Source organism: Brachycentrus maculatus, unplaced genomic scaffold (genome assembly GCF_059751285.1).
Source record: "Brachycentrus maculatus isolate JH-2025_06_01 unplaced genomic scaffold, ASM5975128v1 h1tg000913l, whole genome shotgun sequence".
In the NCBI taxonomy this organism is placed as follows: Eukaryota; Metazoa; Arthropoda; class Insecta; order Trichoptera; family Brachycentridae; genus Brachycentrus; species Brachycentrus maculatus.
Genome location: NW_028281638.1, coordinates 131,030 through 150,956, shown reverse-complemented (window position 1 = coordinate 150,956; position 19,927 = coordinate 131,030). Strand labels below are relative to the sequence as shown.

At 31.5% G+C, this 19,927-nt stretch overlaps 1 protein-coding gene across 22 annotated transcripts in view; it reads left to right on the top strand.

The window, feature by feature from the left end:
- The window catches only part of shep (RNA binding motif single stranded interacting protein alan shepard), a 45,278-nt gene that overhangs the window by 5,071 nt on the left and 20,280 nt on the right, over positions 1-19,927 (top strand). For 6 of the 22 annotated variants that reach the window (XM_088275572.1, XM_088275560.1, XM_088275570.1 and 3 more), the window contains exons 2-5: positions 6,526-6,687; positions 8,084-8,286; positions 14,813-14,871; positions 18,973-19,097. In XM_088275572.1, coding sequence (XP_088131698.1) covers positions 6,526-6,687; positions 8,084-8,286; positions 14,813-14,871; positions 18,973-19,097 — 549 coding nt within the window. Of the gene's footprint in view, positions 1-2,054; positions 2,309-6,525; positions 6,688-8,083; positions 8,287-14,812; positions 14,872-18,972; positions 19,098-19,927 lie in introns of those variants that run through there. The other 16 variants (XM_088275583.1, XM_088275565.1, XM_088275563.1 and 13 more) reach the window with 6 other exon arrangements.

Below are 19,927 nucleotides of genomic sequence, written 5' to 3'. Positions count from 1 at the left end.
TAGCAATATTGTTACAAGCCTACATATATTTGTTTCTATAATCATTGTATGTCAAACACGATCTGTTCATATTGATCTCTTATATCGTATTCTCTCCGCAAATATATGGTGTCCTGAACTAATAAACAAGTTGAAATAAAACAGTTTTTGTTTAATAAATAAATAAATAAAATAATACTCTAATTGTTGTCTAAAACATAAAATTGATTATGCAAAAAAAACCTGACTCAGATATACAAAATTTACTCAAACTTGCATTTAAATACGCGCATATTTAAATGCAAAGTTGAGTCAAAATAAAGATTGAATAAATGGATAATTCCAGGATATATCACGTGTTTGAAATATTTTTAAAAAAACTTATTTTTTAAAGTGGAAATGTGTTTTTATTAATTACACAAATATTTCAATTTCATACTATTTCTGTGAGCCTAAGCGGCTCATTATTACAAATAGGTAAATTGTGGTAGAGTGGGTTTAAACCGAGAAACTCTGACTTAAGAGTCCGCGACACTAACTACGGGACCACAACCCGACTCACATATCACTCACTCCTTTCAAGAACGTCATAAATCAAAAATCGACAATTTTCAGTTGTGCATGTTTTCGGAATGCCCAGAAAATGTACTATAAACCAGCAAAAGAGGCAAATTTTTAACTTAATGTTTACCCGCTACAGGGCAGAAAGTGTTGTTTTTGCATTTTGAAGAAAAGGTATTGTTTAATTATTTTTTGAAATATACTTAATATTTTTCAAATGGAGAAAAACCTTCAGATTTTACCTAAAAAGATCTGTTGCACAGTAAAAAAGTTTAATAAGTGGCTTGATATTTATTTTTAAAACATTGTATTATATTTTTAAACTTTAAAAACGTTCTCCTGAAAAATCAAGTTTTTTTATTTATTTGACGTTGTTGAAAGGAGTGAGCAATTTACTGTACATACATAATAATTTTACATTTTTCGACATTTCTACGCAGATGTAGAAGAATATGAAAGTCTTGGTATTTACAGGGCTTACAGCCTGCGATAGCCTGGTTAAGTGATCACTTTACATACGTGTAACATTCAACATTCCATCCATCATTGACAAACACACTGTTCATTTTTTTGGAAGGCATATGTACATATATCATAAATCAATCTCATGGCGTTCCATGATCGAGTTCCACAATCATCTCTGGAATTATATTGCTTTTTTTTTAAGCAAAGACTCTTTTATTTGTATGCAAGTTCCGAACTCGGATTATTTTACATCCTGAGAAACGTCTGAAAATCTTATTTTAATTTTTCATGTAGCTTATAATTTCATCAGATATTCTATTTGGACACAGTAAAATTGTTTTGAATCCAATGTATTAATCAATCCATTGAAAAAAACGCGCTAAGAGTGTCAGAAATGAAGACTGTATGGAGCATATCTGGCTTTTGAAAAAAAAACAAAATATCTTTATTTTATGTATTAATTTAAAATCAAACACAGATTTTTTGAGTCTACAAAGTTACTAAGAGTCTACTAAGAACTTAATAGACTCAAAAAATCTGTGTTTGATTTTGAATTAATACATAAATTAAAATGGAGTTCTACAAAAAAATCTGTTTGATTTTTAACTAATACATTAATTAAAATGGAGTTCTACAAAAAAATCTGCGTATGATTTTTAATTAATACATAAATTAAAAAGTAGTTCCGCAAATTAAAAGCCAAATCAAGAAATAAAATATCTAAAATATTCTTTAATTCAACCTAGAAACTTTTAGAAAGCGCCCGTTAGGTAGTATTTCATGAAAATGGCGCTAAATTTTATTATTTTTTAAAAATATTATTATGAATCTGTTAATTTGCTGCAATCATTTTGTGGTACACTCGAATTCACAAATAATAGAATTTTGAGGTCGCCCGAACGGATAAGAAAGTATATTAATAATAAATAAATACAAATACCAGAGAACCTATCTTATCAAAACAAGATTACGCTTCCACAGAAAATACATACGTCAGAATAAATGACGATTCGACTATGTATAAATGTGTATGTATTTATCTGCACATTGTTCACTGTGTGTCAGTCGGTGGCTCATTGTTCACAACAATGACCTCTCCGGTAATAACTTTTTCAAAATCCATAATCAATAAGTTTAATTGAATATATATGAAAGTGTTAAGTGCATATTTTTATTGATCCCGTGCGAAATATGTGGTTTTTATTATATCGTGGGTGTACAAGCAAAACATTATTCTTCTTCCTGACTACATCCCAGCTTATTGTCCTTGTAGACTGCTGGGGTCAGCTCTCCTCGTCCTCAGGTTATAGGTCATTCTGTCGTGGACAACGTCACCTAGGCCATACCTTCGAATCATGTTATCTTTCTGCTTCACCCATGATTCCTTGGTCTTCCTCTAGATAACTGTCGAGATAGAAAAAGACTAAAAACACATTTGTTTGCTAAATCATTTCCACCATAATATTTTCCCCAATTCATTCACAGTGAAGCGCCCTTGAGGTATTTTTTTACGAAAATGGCGCTATATAAGTTATCCAATTTTATTATTATTATTATAGATCCATTTCTATTGCCTGACTGACCGTACTGGCAAAATATCATCTCGAAAATATGGAATTTTGACTTAATGATGCAGTATTATAATGTTTTCAAGTTTCTTTAAGCTTGAAAAATACACTAAGTAGTTTGAAATGTCATATTTATGTGGTTTTAAAAGCAAATTCAAGTTTTTGTTCAAAAGTGGGCATTTTATTCAGGCTAAATGCTTTTAATGACAGGGATTATTCAAACAGGGAATTTAGAGTTAACGTTTTTTGCCAGTATACCCACGATATTATTGTTTTGTGATTTTATTACATATACTTCCATCAGAAATATTAAATATCTCATAAGTTTTACTAAATTACTAACAGTACTGTACAAATCACATTTTCTCAAAAAATTTTAAGAAAAATATAATTAATAATTACGTTTGTTTTTTTAATTGTAAATATAACTAAAATTTCAGATTTTTTTCGTATGTCGCTCGCTCCTTTCAAGAACGTCATAAATCAAAAAACTTGATTTTTCAGGAGAACGTTTTTAAAGTTTAAAAATGTTACACAATGTATTAAAAAAATATATCAAGCCACTTATTGAACTTTTTACAGTGCAACAGATCGTTTTAGGTAAAACCTGAAGGTTTTTTCTCCATTTGAAAATATTTAGTTTATTTAAAAATATAATAACACAATACCTTTTCTTAAAAACGCAAAAACAACACTTTCTGCCCTGTAGCGGGTAAATATTAAATTAAAAATATGCCGCTTTTGCTAGGATGTAGTACATTTTCTGGGCATTCCGAAAACATGCACAACTGAAAATTAACTATTTTTGATTTATGACGTTCTTGAAAGGAGTGAGCGATGTGTGTGTGAGTTAATTGTGCAATCGACTGTGTGTGTGTGGTGATAGTCCAGATTTGTTATTTATTGACTTGGCATTAACTTCGAATAACATCTTCTTCTTTTTCTTCATCTTCTTCTTCTTCTTCTTTTTCTTCATCTTCTTCTGTGTGCAGGCCTTGTGGGCTGTTTTGAATAGGGATTAATTACAAGATCGTTTATTATCATTCACTTTACTACACTCTGAATTACATACACCCTTCGCTTCTTCTTGGTGTAGACCTCATGACCTGTTTTTAAGAGGGTTAGCCTCCTGCGATGTCGATGCCCAGCTGTCAATCCATCTTTGGTGGTCTGCCTGGGAGTCGTTTACCTTGAGGTTGGTCGTGCAGTGCAATGCGGGAAGTCTTCCATTCTCTTCACATGCGCTTACCATTGTCTTCTTCGTTGTCTTCTTCACCTGACGACACCTTGGAACTCGCATACTTCTCTTATCCTGGTGTAACTTGTATTGTGTTGGTTTTAATAATTGTAAATATTACTTAAATAAATGATTTTTGTGTGTGTGTGTGTGAGTTCATAGTGCAATCGAGTGTATGTACATATGTGATGATAGTCCAAACATGTTATTTATTGCTTTGGCTTTAACTTCGAATAACATGATGATTTAAACATGAAAATAAGTCTCGCGTAATACCACTTTTTGAGTTTATTAACGTAAACACGACTAGTTTCGAGAACTACATATGTTCTCATCGACACACAGTGCGTTATATTGGCAATCTAGCGGAACTTTATTATTTTTTTTATGCTTATATTTTGAAAAAAATATTTTATTCCAATAGCAAACAAACCATTTAACAAAACTGTTTAATTATTTTTAAATTAAATCATTCTGAAAAATACGTAAACGTATCGGAAACCCGAGCTTCAGCGCGCCGGTGGGGGTGAGCAGTTTTAAACGAATGCGCATCAGTCGCTTAGTTATCATATTATAAAGTTGTATCATGTATGTGTAATATTTGTATTATATTTGTGTAATACTAGTTTATCAAGGTATATTGTGCGTGTTTTTATTTTAGTAAATATTATTTCGTTAGCCTGCAAAGTCTTGTTGAATTTATAGCTCGTTAATATAAATTACAATTGCTTTATTCCAATTATAACTAGGCTTTTAGTATGCGATACCGTAAAAACCGTACTATGATACTACCTGTCGCAACAGGTGAAAATACAAACAAATGGAACGAAACAGGTACAATAATCTAATACCCTGTTTTTTGGAGCTAGTCGCCAGTCTCTTAATGTAAGGGACTTTAAAAATATACAGTTCAGATAAAATTCTTTATACACTTATGAGTAAATAAATAAATAAAATAATTCATAAGACACTCGGTAAAAACAACCCAGGAAATTTCTTTGGTGATATGCGTGTTATGCGTATTGCAGCCTAAAGAATTCGTAGGCGTTTTAGTAGTTCTTTGTCAATTTAGTTCGGCCTTATTTGGCATAATCAAATAGTATTTTATGTAAAATTTGAACGAATCCATTATGTGGTCTGTGGTCATCTTTGCGCGCATGATAATCTTGGTTCAAGCTTCACATTTTTAGTGAAGAACGTTAATAATTATGAAAAATGTATAATTCACAATTTATTTTTATAACGTTAAATTATCTTTGAACGCAGTTTTTGGCATCTTCAGTAAGTAATTACTATATTAATTGAATTTTAATGTAATATCATATGTTTAAAATTAAAAATACTAAAAAAACATGAGTGTTTCATAATGTCTTAATATGACGAAACGCGTCAAATATTATCATATAAGTATATCGTAGTCGTACAGGAGAAAGTGACCAACTAACAAAACGTAAAATGTTCAGGAGGGCCATTTAAGTCACTTTTGCTTGGCAAGAAAATAAACATCAATGCAATATTATACTACTATGTTTAAAATCCTTTGGGATTTTTTTAAGGGCAAAATTAAGCTAGTAAGATATCAAATAGTCAATGATCTCGTTTTTGTAAAAAATGCACTTGGTCACATTCTTTTATATGACTACGATATGTAAATAAAAGTAAAATTCAATCCAATAACCGTGTTTAATTTTGGACATGTTACCTAACAATTCAATATGGAATTCTATCAACTGTCTGCAGTTACAATAAATATAATCTTGACTTGGAATGTTTAGTAAAAGTCATTCCCGCTATGTATCATATGTATATCTGTAGATCACTATTCGATTACCGCCTTCGATTATTGATTACAGATATTAATGATGATTCGTATCAAAATATCTCGGATAATTTGTGCGCCTAGTAAAATTTATGTCATCCATCAAACTAGGATCATTAGTCAGAATATCATTATGGAATCGATTGTTATATTGTGTGTTTATTTCAGAACGCGAATTTCCAAATGTTTTTTTAGCATACAATAGTTCTTGCTTTACGAAATAAAAATTCATTTTCTAGAGATAAGAGCTAAATAAATATATATACCTAAATAAAAACAGAATATATGCTTTCTCATGACGATAATAATTATTATTTCAATAATAATAATGATTTTGTATAATTCATTTAGCGCCATTTTCGTAAAACGTTGCCTCGAGGGCACTGAGGCATATTTTAATTGTTGACGTTATTCTTCTTCTCTTTTACCACTATTTCTTAAAATCTACTGTGACACGTGTTTCGATGCATTCCGCATCATTTTAAAACACCGTGTTTGAAAATGATGCTGAATGCATCGAAACACGTGTCACAGTAGATTTTAAGAAAGAGTGGTATTTACTAGGTAAAACATTTATTGAAAATGAATATTTTATTGTTTATTATTGAAACACCGGTGTTTGAAAATGATGCGGAATGCATGGAAACAAGTGTCACAGTAGATTTTAAGAAATAGTGGTATTTACTAAGTAAAACATTAATTGAAAATTAATATTTTATTGTTTGTTATTGAAACACCGGTGTTTGAAAATGATGCGGAATGCATCAAAACACGTGTCACAGATTTTAAGAAATAGTGGTATTTACTAAGTAAAAATGAATATTTTATTGTTTATTCTTGAAATGCTTTATTTAATTTGTTACGCATTTACTTATGTCGAGTTCGTCTCTTTGCAGGGCAACGTAGGGAGCGGCGCGCGCTCCGGCCCGGCGCGCGCGGCGGCGCCCCCCGCCATGGCCGCTAGCGCCTACCACGCCGCCTGGGGGCCCGGGCCCCCCGCCGCGCGCTACCCGCCCCCGCCGCCGCACTTCCCCGCGCCGCTCACCGCCCATCCGCAGGTGAGGACCGACTACTGACCAGACAATAAAGTCTCTTTCCAATTTCATACCAAATGTCCATCAGTCTTAGGAAAGTATGAAGTTATGAGTGAAAAAAAAGTTCACAAACATCAAAATATCATATTTATTTTTTATTTTTATTTTATTTATTTATTTGGGATTTTTACAGCTATAACAATACAATATACAATAACAATTAATAAATCTACAGCCAATTACAAAAGATCCACCGATAATGTTATTCTTATAATTAGTGATGAATGAAAGTAATGTTTGTGGTTGGAGTGAGTGTGTTTGTGTGTGTGTGTGTTTGGGTATGTAAGAGGGTGTGTGTGTGTATATTACCGAGTGTTTTGTAAAAATTAAAAATAGGCTATTTCGGTTTATGAAATTGCTCATTTTTAATTATTATATTTATATTTTTTCAAATGTTAACTTTCACTTTCACGATTTTCATTTGAAAAAAATGTGTACGTTGTAAATTTGCGAGTTGGAAATTCCCTTATTGCTTGCTTTACAATATATATATATATATATATATATATATATATATATATATATATATATATATATATATATATATATATATATATATATATATATATATATATATATATATATATTGCTGAGGGTTGTGACCCTTGCAGAAGCAATGACTCTTCTCCAGTTATCCCTTGACTGCGCTGCACGTAGCGCTCCAACCACTGAGGTGCCTGCTGCTGCCTTAATTTTATCGGTCCATCGTGTGGGGATCTTCCTCTCCCTCTCTTTCCCTCCAGGCTACCGATCACAACTAGTCGTTCCAGGCTATCCTCGTTGCCACGCGCAACGTGTCCAAAGAACTAGAGAATCCGTCGGGTACAGATATTGGCCAGAGACAAGCCATCCAAGCGTAGTTCCTGGCGAATGGACTCATTGGTGCGTCTAGCTGTCCATGGAATATATATATATATATATATATATAATATATATATATATATATATATATATATATATATATATATTTATATATATATATATATATTTATATATATATATATATATATATTTATATATATATATATATATATATATATATATATATATATATATATATATATATATATATATATATATATATATATATATATATATATATATATATATATATATATATTATATATATATATATATTTTTTTTTTGAACGTTGAAAACTTATATGCATCATTAGGTTAAAATTGCATATTTTTGAGTTAACGTTTTTGGCCAGTACACCACGATATATCATTTCGAACTCTCTTAACCCATTGTATTGTCAACGGTTCTCTATATCCTTTTTGGATCAATTCCCACATATTTACACCGATGGACGCTTTTCACTCCCGACTTGCTTATGCATATCTTGGTTTGGTCCAGTTCAACAGCGGGCGCGTGCCGACGGCGGCCTCGCCCAGCAACACGACCTCGTCCTCGTCCTCCGGCACGGGCTCCCAGTCGGGCACGCAGAGCACGTCGCTCAGCAACCCGGCCGGCGGCGCGCAGCTGTCGCGCACCAACCTCTACATCCGCGGCCTCACGCAGACCACCACGGACCGGGACCTCGTCACCATGTGCCAGCAGTGAGTACCCACCCCGACTTCTCAGTACTAATTACCGGTAATTGTAACTTTAGAGTGAAAAATACCAGTAATTGTAACTTTTTAGTAACAATTACCAGTAATTTTATTTTTAGATTAGTAATAACCGGTAATTATAATTTACAGGATAAATTAGTGGTAACTTAAGAGTAAAAATTACCAGTAATTGTAAATTTATACTAACAACTACCAGTAATTTTAACTTTTGATTAGTAATAACCGGTAATTATAATCTAGAGGATAAATTAGCGGTAATTGTAACTTTAGCATTCCAATTACCGTTTATTACAACTTCAAAACTTGCAAATGTATCAATTATCGGTAGTTTTAACTTGAGTAATACCAATAACCGGTAAAAATAACATAAGAGTAACAATTACCGATAATTGTGAGTTAAGACTACCAATTATAGGTAACTGTAACTTTAGCGCGCCAATCACCGGTAAATGTACAGTAGAACTCCAATAATCCGAATTCCGAGTATCCGAATCGCTTTCAGAATTGAATATAAAATTACTGGTAATCAATTCTTTACCGGTAAATGTTAATGATAACCGAATTAATACTCGAATTTATTATTGTATTTCAAATAGTTTAATTCTTAATTCTCTATTTAGTATATAGTTTTAATTATGTACATATTTTAAAAAAAAAAAACACTTTTTTATGATAGATAATATACCCTAGCTTTTAAAGCTATTACTATTCGACCAGCGATCGGGTTTCACTGTTACCGACATCACAAGACTGGATGGTCAAAAATGGTGTTACATTAAAAATAAGCCAGATATAATAAAATAAAATAAAAATCAAATAGTTTTTTCCACATATATTTTATTTGTCCAGTGACCGGGTTTCGTCGTTACCGACGTCATCAGACTGGTGATATCGGTAACGACGAAACCACTGGTCAAATAAAATATGTGTTAAAAACTACAAAGTTGTTATTTTATTGTATATTATGCAGTTCCACCAAGAAATGTCAGTACAAAATTTTAATTTAAGCCAGATATTCTCAAAGTTTTATTATTTTATTACATTCATTGTACGATGTCAGAGCTACTCAAACGTTTGGTATGATTAGGTAATAATGAATACTACTGAAGGGATGAATTAATCTGAGGGACTTCTGTTTCACAGATTTTCATGAACACATTATTTATCATATACTAACTTTAAATTATTTATGTATGAGAATATTATGAATATTATTAACGCAATAAATCTAGCCGAATCTAAAAGGGGGATTGAAATCCCCCAGATATGAATTTTAATTCGAAAACTTTAGTATTATAAGAGCTACTTATTCTTTATTTTTTTGTAATCTTCATAATAATATTAAAGAAAATTTCCATTTTTTTGATAATTTCAAATCGTAAAATTTTTAACAATATCTCAAAAATTCCTGTTTGAATAATCCCTTTTATTTAAAGCTATTAAAAATTGTCCATTTTTAGATAATTTCAAATCGTAAAACGTTTAAAAATATCTCAAAAATTCCTGTTTGAATAATCCCTTTTATTTAAAGCTATTAAAAATTGTCCATTTTTTGATAATTTCAAATCGTAAAACGTTTAAAAATATCTCAAAAATTCCTGTTTGAATAATCCCTCTTATTTAAAGCAATTAAAAATTGTCCATTTTTTGATAATTTCAAATCGTAAACCGTTTAAAAATATCTCAAAAATTCCTGTTGGAATAATCCCTCTATTAATATTATTACTCTTATTAATAAAATACCCGCCATTAAACTCAAAATTGAATTTACTTTTAAAACCACATAAATATGACATTTTAAAGTACTAAGTGTATTTTGCAAGTTTATAGAACGTTCAAAACTTTATAATACTGCATCATTTAGTTAAAATTGTATATTTTTGAGTTGACGTATTTTGCCGGTACACCTACGATGTTGTTTTTGATAAAAAGTACTATCAGTCGGTGCCACAAGGTCTACGTACTTATATATTAGCACGTTGATTTTTTTGTCTGCCAACGACATGCTATTTCTTTTACTCTAATAAATGTGTTACTACGAGAGAGTGAGATAACTAAACTATTAGGCTTTCGTTCGATCCCGTTTCCGGCCTCTTATTCAGTCGTTACCTGACGGCGCGTCGGAACGGATGTGCCACCTATGACTCAGTTGGCGGCGAGTCGGTACTTGCTGCGAGCTGCGTACTACGATATCCATACAAATATGAACTGGGGTTTGTTGTTACCCCCTTTTACGTGTAATTTTTGGATGACCAGTACAGTTAAGGTTAAATGGATCTCTTGTTTACTGTGTATTATCAAATATTCAAAACATTTCACGGGCTATTAAATTAAATGTTGCTCGCAATCATGTTTTCATGTCGCTAATCTCTCGAAATACATATAAAAAGTTTATCTGGAATAATACTAATTTTAACAATGATATGCGTCCGTTGCTCTTTGTCATAATATGTTATTCCTCAGATTTTATTATTTCACTTTTAATTGGGTAAGTATAAATAACAATTAATAAAATTCGTAGATTAGCATATTTATTACTCACAATTTTGAGTGTATCCAAATACTTGTTGTGAATAAACTCTATAGTGGTCGTACACTAGTGTTTTATTTATTTATTTAGTTGTTTCTAAATTTATAAACTCTAAACTTGTCGTATACAGGTGTTTTATTTTTTATTTAGTTGTTTCTAAATTTATAAACTCTAAACTTGTCGTATACAGGTGTTTTATTTTTTTATTTAGTTGTTTCTAAATTTATAAACTCTAAAGTAGTCGTATACAGGTGTTTATTTTTTTTATTTACTTATTTCTAAATTAATAAACTCTTAAGTATACAAGTGTTTTATTTTACCACAACATTTTGCGTGTGTCCAAATACTTGTTCACAAATCTGGGTTTGTCTACTTGGGAGTTATTTAATATAGTTTTGATATCTCAACATAGATGAAGAAGAAAATGGAAGTCTGGGAATTAACAGTGCTTGCGAGCTTTCTGTCATAGTCTGGTTAAGTGATCACTTTACACACATGTAACATACACCATCCTACCCATGATTGACAACTTTTTGAAAGTCAATATATAATTTTGAAAGTCAATAGTCAATATATTATTGATCTCATGACAATGTACCTATAAGTTCTCCAGAGCCATTTATGATCTTGCTTACATCCAAATAAAAAGGATCTCTACTAAATAAAAGCTTTCCCAATCCATCATAGATGGCTCTTGTAAACTCATAGGTACATTGTAATGACATATGTAGGAGTTACAAAATTTTACTTGTGTGGTTGTCAATCATGGGTAGAAAGGTGAATGTTCCATGTATGTAAAGTGGTCACTTAATCAGCCTATGACAGGTTATAAGCCCTCCAGAATTCCATATTCTTATCTATTTTATCTTTGTATTTGTCAAAAAAAATTAATAGGTATTACTTACAACATTTTGATTGTGTTCAAATACTTTTTCACAAATCTGGATTATCCTTAATTATAGGAGTTATTTTTATATTATTTTTTGACATCTCTTCAAAGATGAAGAAGAATATAGAAGAACGGGCATTTACGGGGCTGACGACCGCCATAGGCTGGTTTAAGTGATCACTTTACACACGTGTAACATTCACCAATTCTACCCATTATTGACAACCACACTACTAAAATTCTCGAAAGTTCTATATATAAATATATGATCCGATTTAGAAACATTGTTCTTGAATCACTAGAACTTCACTAGAGACATCTATTGGTGAGATGAAAAGAAGCTTTTTATTTAGCAGAAACTCTTTTATTACTATTTGAATATAGAAATAAAACACCTGTATGAAAACTTTTTGAGTTAATTAATGTAAACACAGTTCAAAGACACTTCGTTTTTCATAGTTATGGGTTTATTTTCGAAATAATCCAAATTAGCATTGCGTCATTAAGCTGAAGTAATGTAAAACGGGCAAATTAAAACAATTAAAGTGTGGTTGGGTTTAAAATACCATTTTGGACTGGTGCCAGGTTTGTGTTATAAGGTCAGATAACTTCACCCTTTTAAATTTGTAACTTTGGACCTTCTTTTGGAATTATTCCAATAAAAGCAAACATGCACTTTACAGGAAATCCACAGGATGTCCTTATTTTTTTTTTTTTTTTCAAATAAAATATGTGTTTAAAACTACAGGCACAATCAGGTATGCCAAATACTTGAAAGTGGTTGGGTTAGGAGTCGTAATAATCGGCGTGTATGTATGAGGAGAAGCATGAACGTGGAAGAGGCGAAGATTGTTTGCAAAGACAGAGTGGTGTGGCGTTCTATTCTCTCTGCCTACCCCTGCGGGGAAGCGGCGTGATGGTTAGTTAGTTAGTTGTTATTTTATTGTATAAAATGCAGTTCCACCAAGAAATGTCAGTACAAAATTTAAATCTAAGCCAGATATTCTCAAAGATTGATAATTTTATTACATTCATTGTACGATGTCAGAGTTTCTCAAACGTTTGGTATAATTAGGTAGGTAATAATGAATACTACTGAAGGGATGAATTTTTATATACATATTAATATTTTTTAATCCATTTTGGGTTCCAAGCCATGGAAGTCAACCATGGAGTTGGCAAAAAAATGATGAAAGAAGATTGGATGCAGTAAAAAAGCGTTTTCTCAGACGAATGTGTGGAAAACCATGTATGATACCATAGATGTTCGATTGGTGATATAAGGAAATAATACAAGGATGAGAGAAACATTATTGATAAATTTATGAAAGGTGTGTTGAGATGGTTTGGGCATGTGGAACGAATGAGTAAGGAAAGAATAATAAAACAAATTTTTGAGCTGTATTTAGTTAGAAATAGAGGCAGAGAAAGACTTGACATGATCAAGTATTTCAAAATAAATTTATAAACTAATTTAGTCGGAAGAGCTGAGAAAATCTGGAAAAAGCTTAGCATAATCAAGTATTTTGAATACTTGAATGTGGTCAGGTCAGGAGTCGGAATAATCGGCGGGTAAGTATGAAGAGATGCATGAATGCGGAAGAGGCGAATATTGTATGCAAAGAAAAAAGCGGCGTTCTATTCTCTCTGCCTACCCCTGTGGTGAAGCTCCGTGATGGCTAGTTGGTTAGATAGTTTTTTTTGTTTGTTTTTTAAATGTGTATTTATGACAGTAACAAAATTGATTTGTAATTCAATTACTCAATATTTTATTTTATAGTGTAAGGTTCCTATTTTATGTCGTTTAGTTGACGTTAAATGTATTTTTCCACCTGTAAAAATTACCACCCATGATATTATGTCTATTGAAAGTAATAGTGTTTTGTTGTTTTCACTGCATGATGTGTTATTATTAATGTGTTTGACGCATTAGTGTGACAAATGTTTTAGTAACATGTCGCTCACTCCTTTCAAGAACGTCATAAATCAAAAATCATGAATTTTGAGTTGTGCATGTTTTCGGAATGCCCAAAAAATGTACTTTATACCAGCAAAAGTGGCATATTTTAAACTTAATATTTACCCGCTACAGGGCAGAAAATGTTGTTTTTGCATTTTGAAGAAAAGGTATTGTTTAATTATTTTTTTAAATATACTAAATATGTTTCAAATGGAGAAAAAACCTTCAGGTTTTACCTAAAAAGATCTGCTGCGCAGTAAAAAGTTCAATAAGTGGCTTGATACTTATTTTTAATACATTGTATTATATTCTTAAACTTTAAAAACGTTCTCCTGAAAAATCAAGTATTTTGATTTATGACGTTCTTGAAAGGAGTGAGCGATGTGTGTTAATGTTATTAATATTTTAATGTTTGTTGCATATTAATGTCCTTGACGCATTAATGTTTGATTTAATTTATCAATACTAGTTACATATTGATGTTATTAACACATTAATATTTTTTTAACATAATAAAATAAGTCACAAATTGATGTCATTGACCCCATTAAGTTTCTTTTGCATTTTGATCTTAGTGACATATTATATTAGTTTCCTTTAAAAAATATTAATGTTAACATTTTTGATATGTTAATGTTATTAACGCATTAATGTTTTAATGTAATGTGTTATGAATGGTTAAACTAACAAATAACAGGGATTTTTGTTAATATTCTTGATTTGTGTGTCATTGAGTATAAGTGTTTTTTCATACGGGTATTGCACATGACGCATTAATGTTTTAATGTATCGTGTAATGAATGGTTAAGCCAATAAATAATAGGGGTTATAATCAATATTCTTGATTTGTGTGTCATTGAGTATAAGTGCTTTTTTATATGAGTATTAGTGATATGTTAATGTTATTGACGCATTAATGTTTTAATGTATCGTGTTATTAACGGTTAAGCCAATAATTGGCATTGTAATTAATATTCTTGATTTGTGTGTCATTGAGTATTAATGTTATTTTATACAAGTATTAGTGATATGTTTATGTTATTGACGCATTAATGTTTTAATGTATCGTGTTATGAATGGAAAAGCCAACAATAGGGATTGTAATTAATATTCTTGATTTGTGTGTTTGCAGATACGGGACCATCATTTCCACAAAGGCCATCCTTGACAAGAATACCAATAAATGTAAAGGTAAACATAATCATTTACGTGAAATCTAAGGAATGTGGAAATAACCTGGGATAATCGTATGTCTTCATCATCTAACTGCGTCCAACCATACGTACTAACACCTAACCTGCCCATCTGTAAATACCATACTATCTCATACATTCATTGCCACTTTATACTATATACCATCGTCCGCCTCCGTAGTGTAATGGTCAGCACGCTCAGCTACCGTTCTGGAGGTCCCGGGTTCGATTCCCAAGGGGGGTAAAATAAATATAAGTGATTTTTTCACTGTCATATTTATTCAATATTACCCTGGACTGGTACCTGAAGCGGAGGGCTGATCACCTTTCCTTCATATGTAAACGATCAAGATAACACTGCGTTTATATGACGCAGTGCCCTATGCACCATTGGGGTGCGGATAAGGGTTTTATTATTTGTTATTATTATATACCATATATAAATACAGTTCACTCACCCATAACATTTAGAGAGGTACCGCGTTATCGGAGAGAACGTTACAGGGGGGTTAATGTTTTAAATTGTATTTTGACATTTTAACCAGTGGAAATTTATAAATATTATATAAATAAATAAAATGTGTAAATATTTAAATATTAATGTTTATTTAAGCACTTTTAATCTACATATTTATATTTCTGATTTTTATTGTATTCTTTCCAGTGCCCTTCATTATAAACTAAAACAAAATATATACCCACACAGGCCATGACTTTGTGGGATCTTTTATGTATTCATATGAATTTAAAAATAAATTCTTTTAATTATAATATATTATGAATGTCAATGAAAAAAATTTTACTGAAATGAGTCACTAATAATAATAATAATAATAAAACCCTTATCCGCACCCCAATGGTGCATAGGGCACTGCGTCATATAAACGCAGTGTTATGTTGATCGTTTACACATGAAGGAAAGGTGATCAGCCCTCCGCTTTAGGTACCAGTCCAGGGTAATATTGAATAAATATTACAGTGAAAAAATCACTCATATTTTTTTACCCCCCTTGGGAATCGAACCCAGGACCTCCAGAACGGTAGCCGAGCTTGCTGACCATTACACTACGCAGGCGGACAGAAATGAGTCACTATTAAATTAAAATACAATCTAAAACATTTACCCCGTATATCGTTCTCTGCAATAATCCGGTACCTATCTCAACGTTATAGGGGGGGTTACTGTACAAATGTTGTACTATTTAAACTTTTTTTACAAAAATGTTAGTAATGTTAGTATATAACCACTCACCGAGAAATCACGAGATGCTAACAACACACCAATTTTCAAAACGATGAATGGATATTAAAAATATGAAATTTATTTTAGTAAATACTAGTACACACTGTTCTCTTTGTGTGTAGCATTCACGCGCGGCTCCCGTTTATACTCACTATGAGACAAGCGAGTACAAACATGAGTCGTCGAGGAGATTAAAGCTGATCTTACACTCGCAAAATATACATTCCTACATGAACATTTAATTATTCCTTTTTGTATTTTTTTCATCAATTACACACTAACATAAAATATTGTGCCAAAACTGGAAGAGTATAGTTTGAATTACGCAATGATACTTTAAAGCCATTGAACTCAGTCATCAACTATACGCGCCTACCGCGTATTTCTCGCTGGAAGGAATATGTTATATTTACGCGCTTTGCGCTTACGACGCACCTAATGTAGTAAGTTATGTGAATTATCATTTATTTAATTAAATAATAATATTAATTTATCTATATGATATGTGTTGTATGATATGCCAGATGGGTTTTGGATATTTCTGGGTTATTGTGCCATACTTCCTTAGCATTTCTCGCCCGAGGCTTGGTTGGCCTCGATTGGGTTGAAAAATTGAATTTAGATTTTTTTGATTATTTATATTTACGACAGCTGTTTCGCTTTTTGAGGGTTTTCGAATCTTCGACAAGAGTAATGTCTGTCAGAAATATAAAAATCAGCGAAAAATCTAGAGATTTAATACTTTCAACCCAGTCAAACACAAAAAACAGATGAAAACACTTGAACCCATATTCAAAAAAAACTATTTCTTATAAAATAGCTTTTATATATATATATATTGTATATAATTTCTAATCCATCAAGCTTTTACTTTGTAATTTCATAGTTAAATAAATGTATTTATTAAATTTTTTCTTGATTACTTCTACACAGGGCTTTTTTTTACCATGTAACACGGTGGAACGGCTTTTTTTCACAGATGTATATTTTTTAAATTTTCAAAAGCAATTACAAGAAAAATGTTTGCACTTACGTTATAACAATCATTATTTGTGTAATTCGTCAAAATGATAAAATATGGTATTGTAATGAATATTTTAATGATATTTGAATACATATTTCTTTAGTAAAAAGCGTGAGTTCCGCGACCTTTTTGGTTTAAAAAAAGCCCTGCTTCTTCTTTTAAGAAATGAACACACGTAATATTTTTAATTATTTTAGAATATACCTAACATATGCATTTTCTTATATATTTCTATGTAGTAATATATTCCAACTAACCAACAACATATACTTATGAATTCTGTTGCAAATAAATACATATGGTGGTGGTTTTACATTTTTTAACGTATTATTTAACAAACCAAGAAAGAAAAATTACACTTATCAAATAATTTCTGTGAATTTTAACCTTATAAAAATATTGATATATTAATATAATTCGTCCGCCTCCGTAGTGTAATGGTCAGCACGCTCGGCTACCGTTCTGGAGGTCCCGGGTTCGATTCCCAGGGAGGTCAAATAAATAAAAGTGATTTTTTCACTCTAATATTTATTCCATAATACCCTGGACTGGTACCTGAAGTGGAGGGCTGATCACCTTTCCTTTGTGTGTTAACGATTAAGATAACACTGCGTTTGTATGATGCAGTGCCTTATGCACCATTGGGGTGCGGAAAAGGGTTTGAATGAATAATATAATATCTTGTTGAAATTGGACTTTTAGAATGTTTAGCTCAATGGGCATACCATCTCCCAAGATATCATATAAATCCAAGGAAATTCTTTAAAATGCAATTATTTAAAAATTACTTTAAATAAATTAATATTGCCCTTGTGGTGTTTTTGCTTAGTATTTTAAATTTGACTTATAATGTGTTTTCCTTTAATTTTGTGGGTTGAAGTGTTTTGTCTTTTAAAAATACGTGTTTTCGATGTCTATATTAAATTATTTTGTTTTGTAATAAGCTTATTTTTATCATTTTTTGTGTTTTATTACTGGAATGGCAAATCTAATTCAACCTTTTGATTTTTTTATGAGTTGCGAAAGGTTCGATTTGATTCGAAAAGGATTTTATTTGAGTTGCAAAGGTTGAATTTGATTTGGTTCCGTTTGAGTTGAAAAGCGTTGAATTTCATTTGTGAAAAACTCAAATTGTATTTGCAATACGTTGAAATTGATTTGGGTCGGTTTGAGTTAAAAAAGGTTGAATTTGATACTCAAACGCTTCTGTCTGAATAACAAAAAGTTGAATTTGATAAGAAAAAGATTCCGTTTGCTTTACAAAAGGTTAAATTTTATTACAAAAAGGTTCTGTTTGGGTTGGAGAAAGGCTGAATTTGATTTGCCAAAGGTTCTGCTTGAGTTGCAAAAGGTTGAATTTGATTAGCAAAAGGAATTAGTTGAGTTGAAAAATGGTTCTGTTTGGGTTAAAGAAAGGCTGAATTTGATTTGCCAAAGGTTCTGCTTGAGTTGCAAAAGGTTGAATTTGATTAGCAAAAGGAATTAGTTGAGTTGCAAATGGTTCTGTTTGGGTTGAAGAAAGGCTAAATTTGATTTGCCAAAGGTTCTGCTTGAGTTACAAAAGGTTGAATTTGAATAGCAAAAGATTATGTTTGGGTTGGAGAAAGATTGCATTTGATTCGCAAAAGGTTCTGTTTCAGTTGCAAAAGGTAAAATTTGAGTAGCAAAAGATTCAACATGAGTTGAATTCGATTTGCAAGTTCTTGAATCTGAATGCTGTTCCCGAATCGATTGAGATTTAGGGGCTGGTATTTGATTTCAAGATCTGCAGTTCAGTTGGTCCCGCTCTACACCGACTGTTACACTAATGGCGCTTGTTCTTTTGCCGGCAGGTTATGGTTTTGTGGATTTTGACACTGTGTCGGCGGCCGAGGCGGCTGTGAAAGGCCTCCAGGGCAAGGGAATCCAGGCGCAGATGGCTAAAGTGGGTATCTGGTTGCAGCGTAAACCCAACAGTGTACGTTGTGCATGCAAGTAATATTTACTAAACACACCCACACACGCAACACGCACCACACACCATACACCACACACCACACACACGCTCACCACTTTCTGCTTTCCTAATAACTAATTTATACATCGCTGCGTTAAAAAATATAAGGATAAAATAAGTTATCATACATTTTATCTCTTTGCATTTGTTTTTCAAAGGATACATAGAATCTTTAACTGAGTTCGAGAAATTGTATTTTCTTTTCTAAGTATTTTTTTTCTATGGAAATTAAATATTTTAAATAGTATTTGGCCACTGGTTTTCAGAATGATGCCCCACTTTTTTAATATATAATAAAGTCATTTTAAATGATTAACTTTTTTGACAGCTTCAATATATTATATAGGTAAATACTGAATTCGGGGTAAGTAGACGCGTTGTGTTATTACTTGTCTTTAAAATTTTAATAAACATAACGAATGCAGATGCATTTGATTATATTTTTTTGATGGACTTTTCATTGCGATATCAAACTTTTGACAGGATCAAAATTATCGCAAATAATATCATAAAATAAGAGTCTATAAATAATCGAAAAAATAGTCCAAAACAAGAACTCATATTGACAGGGCTACTTGAACCAGTATTTTTTTTTGGTGTTGACAAATATCAATTTTATAGGAGAATCTAAAAACAGCTTAATAGTATGAAGATGATGTATTTATCAAATTTCAATTATAAAATTATTCACTTTTTAAACGTTGGTAAGGTCCTGGGTTTGATTCCCAAATATCGCAATAAGTTAATATGCAAATATAAAACATGCCTTTGTAATAAGTTACACACATTAA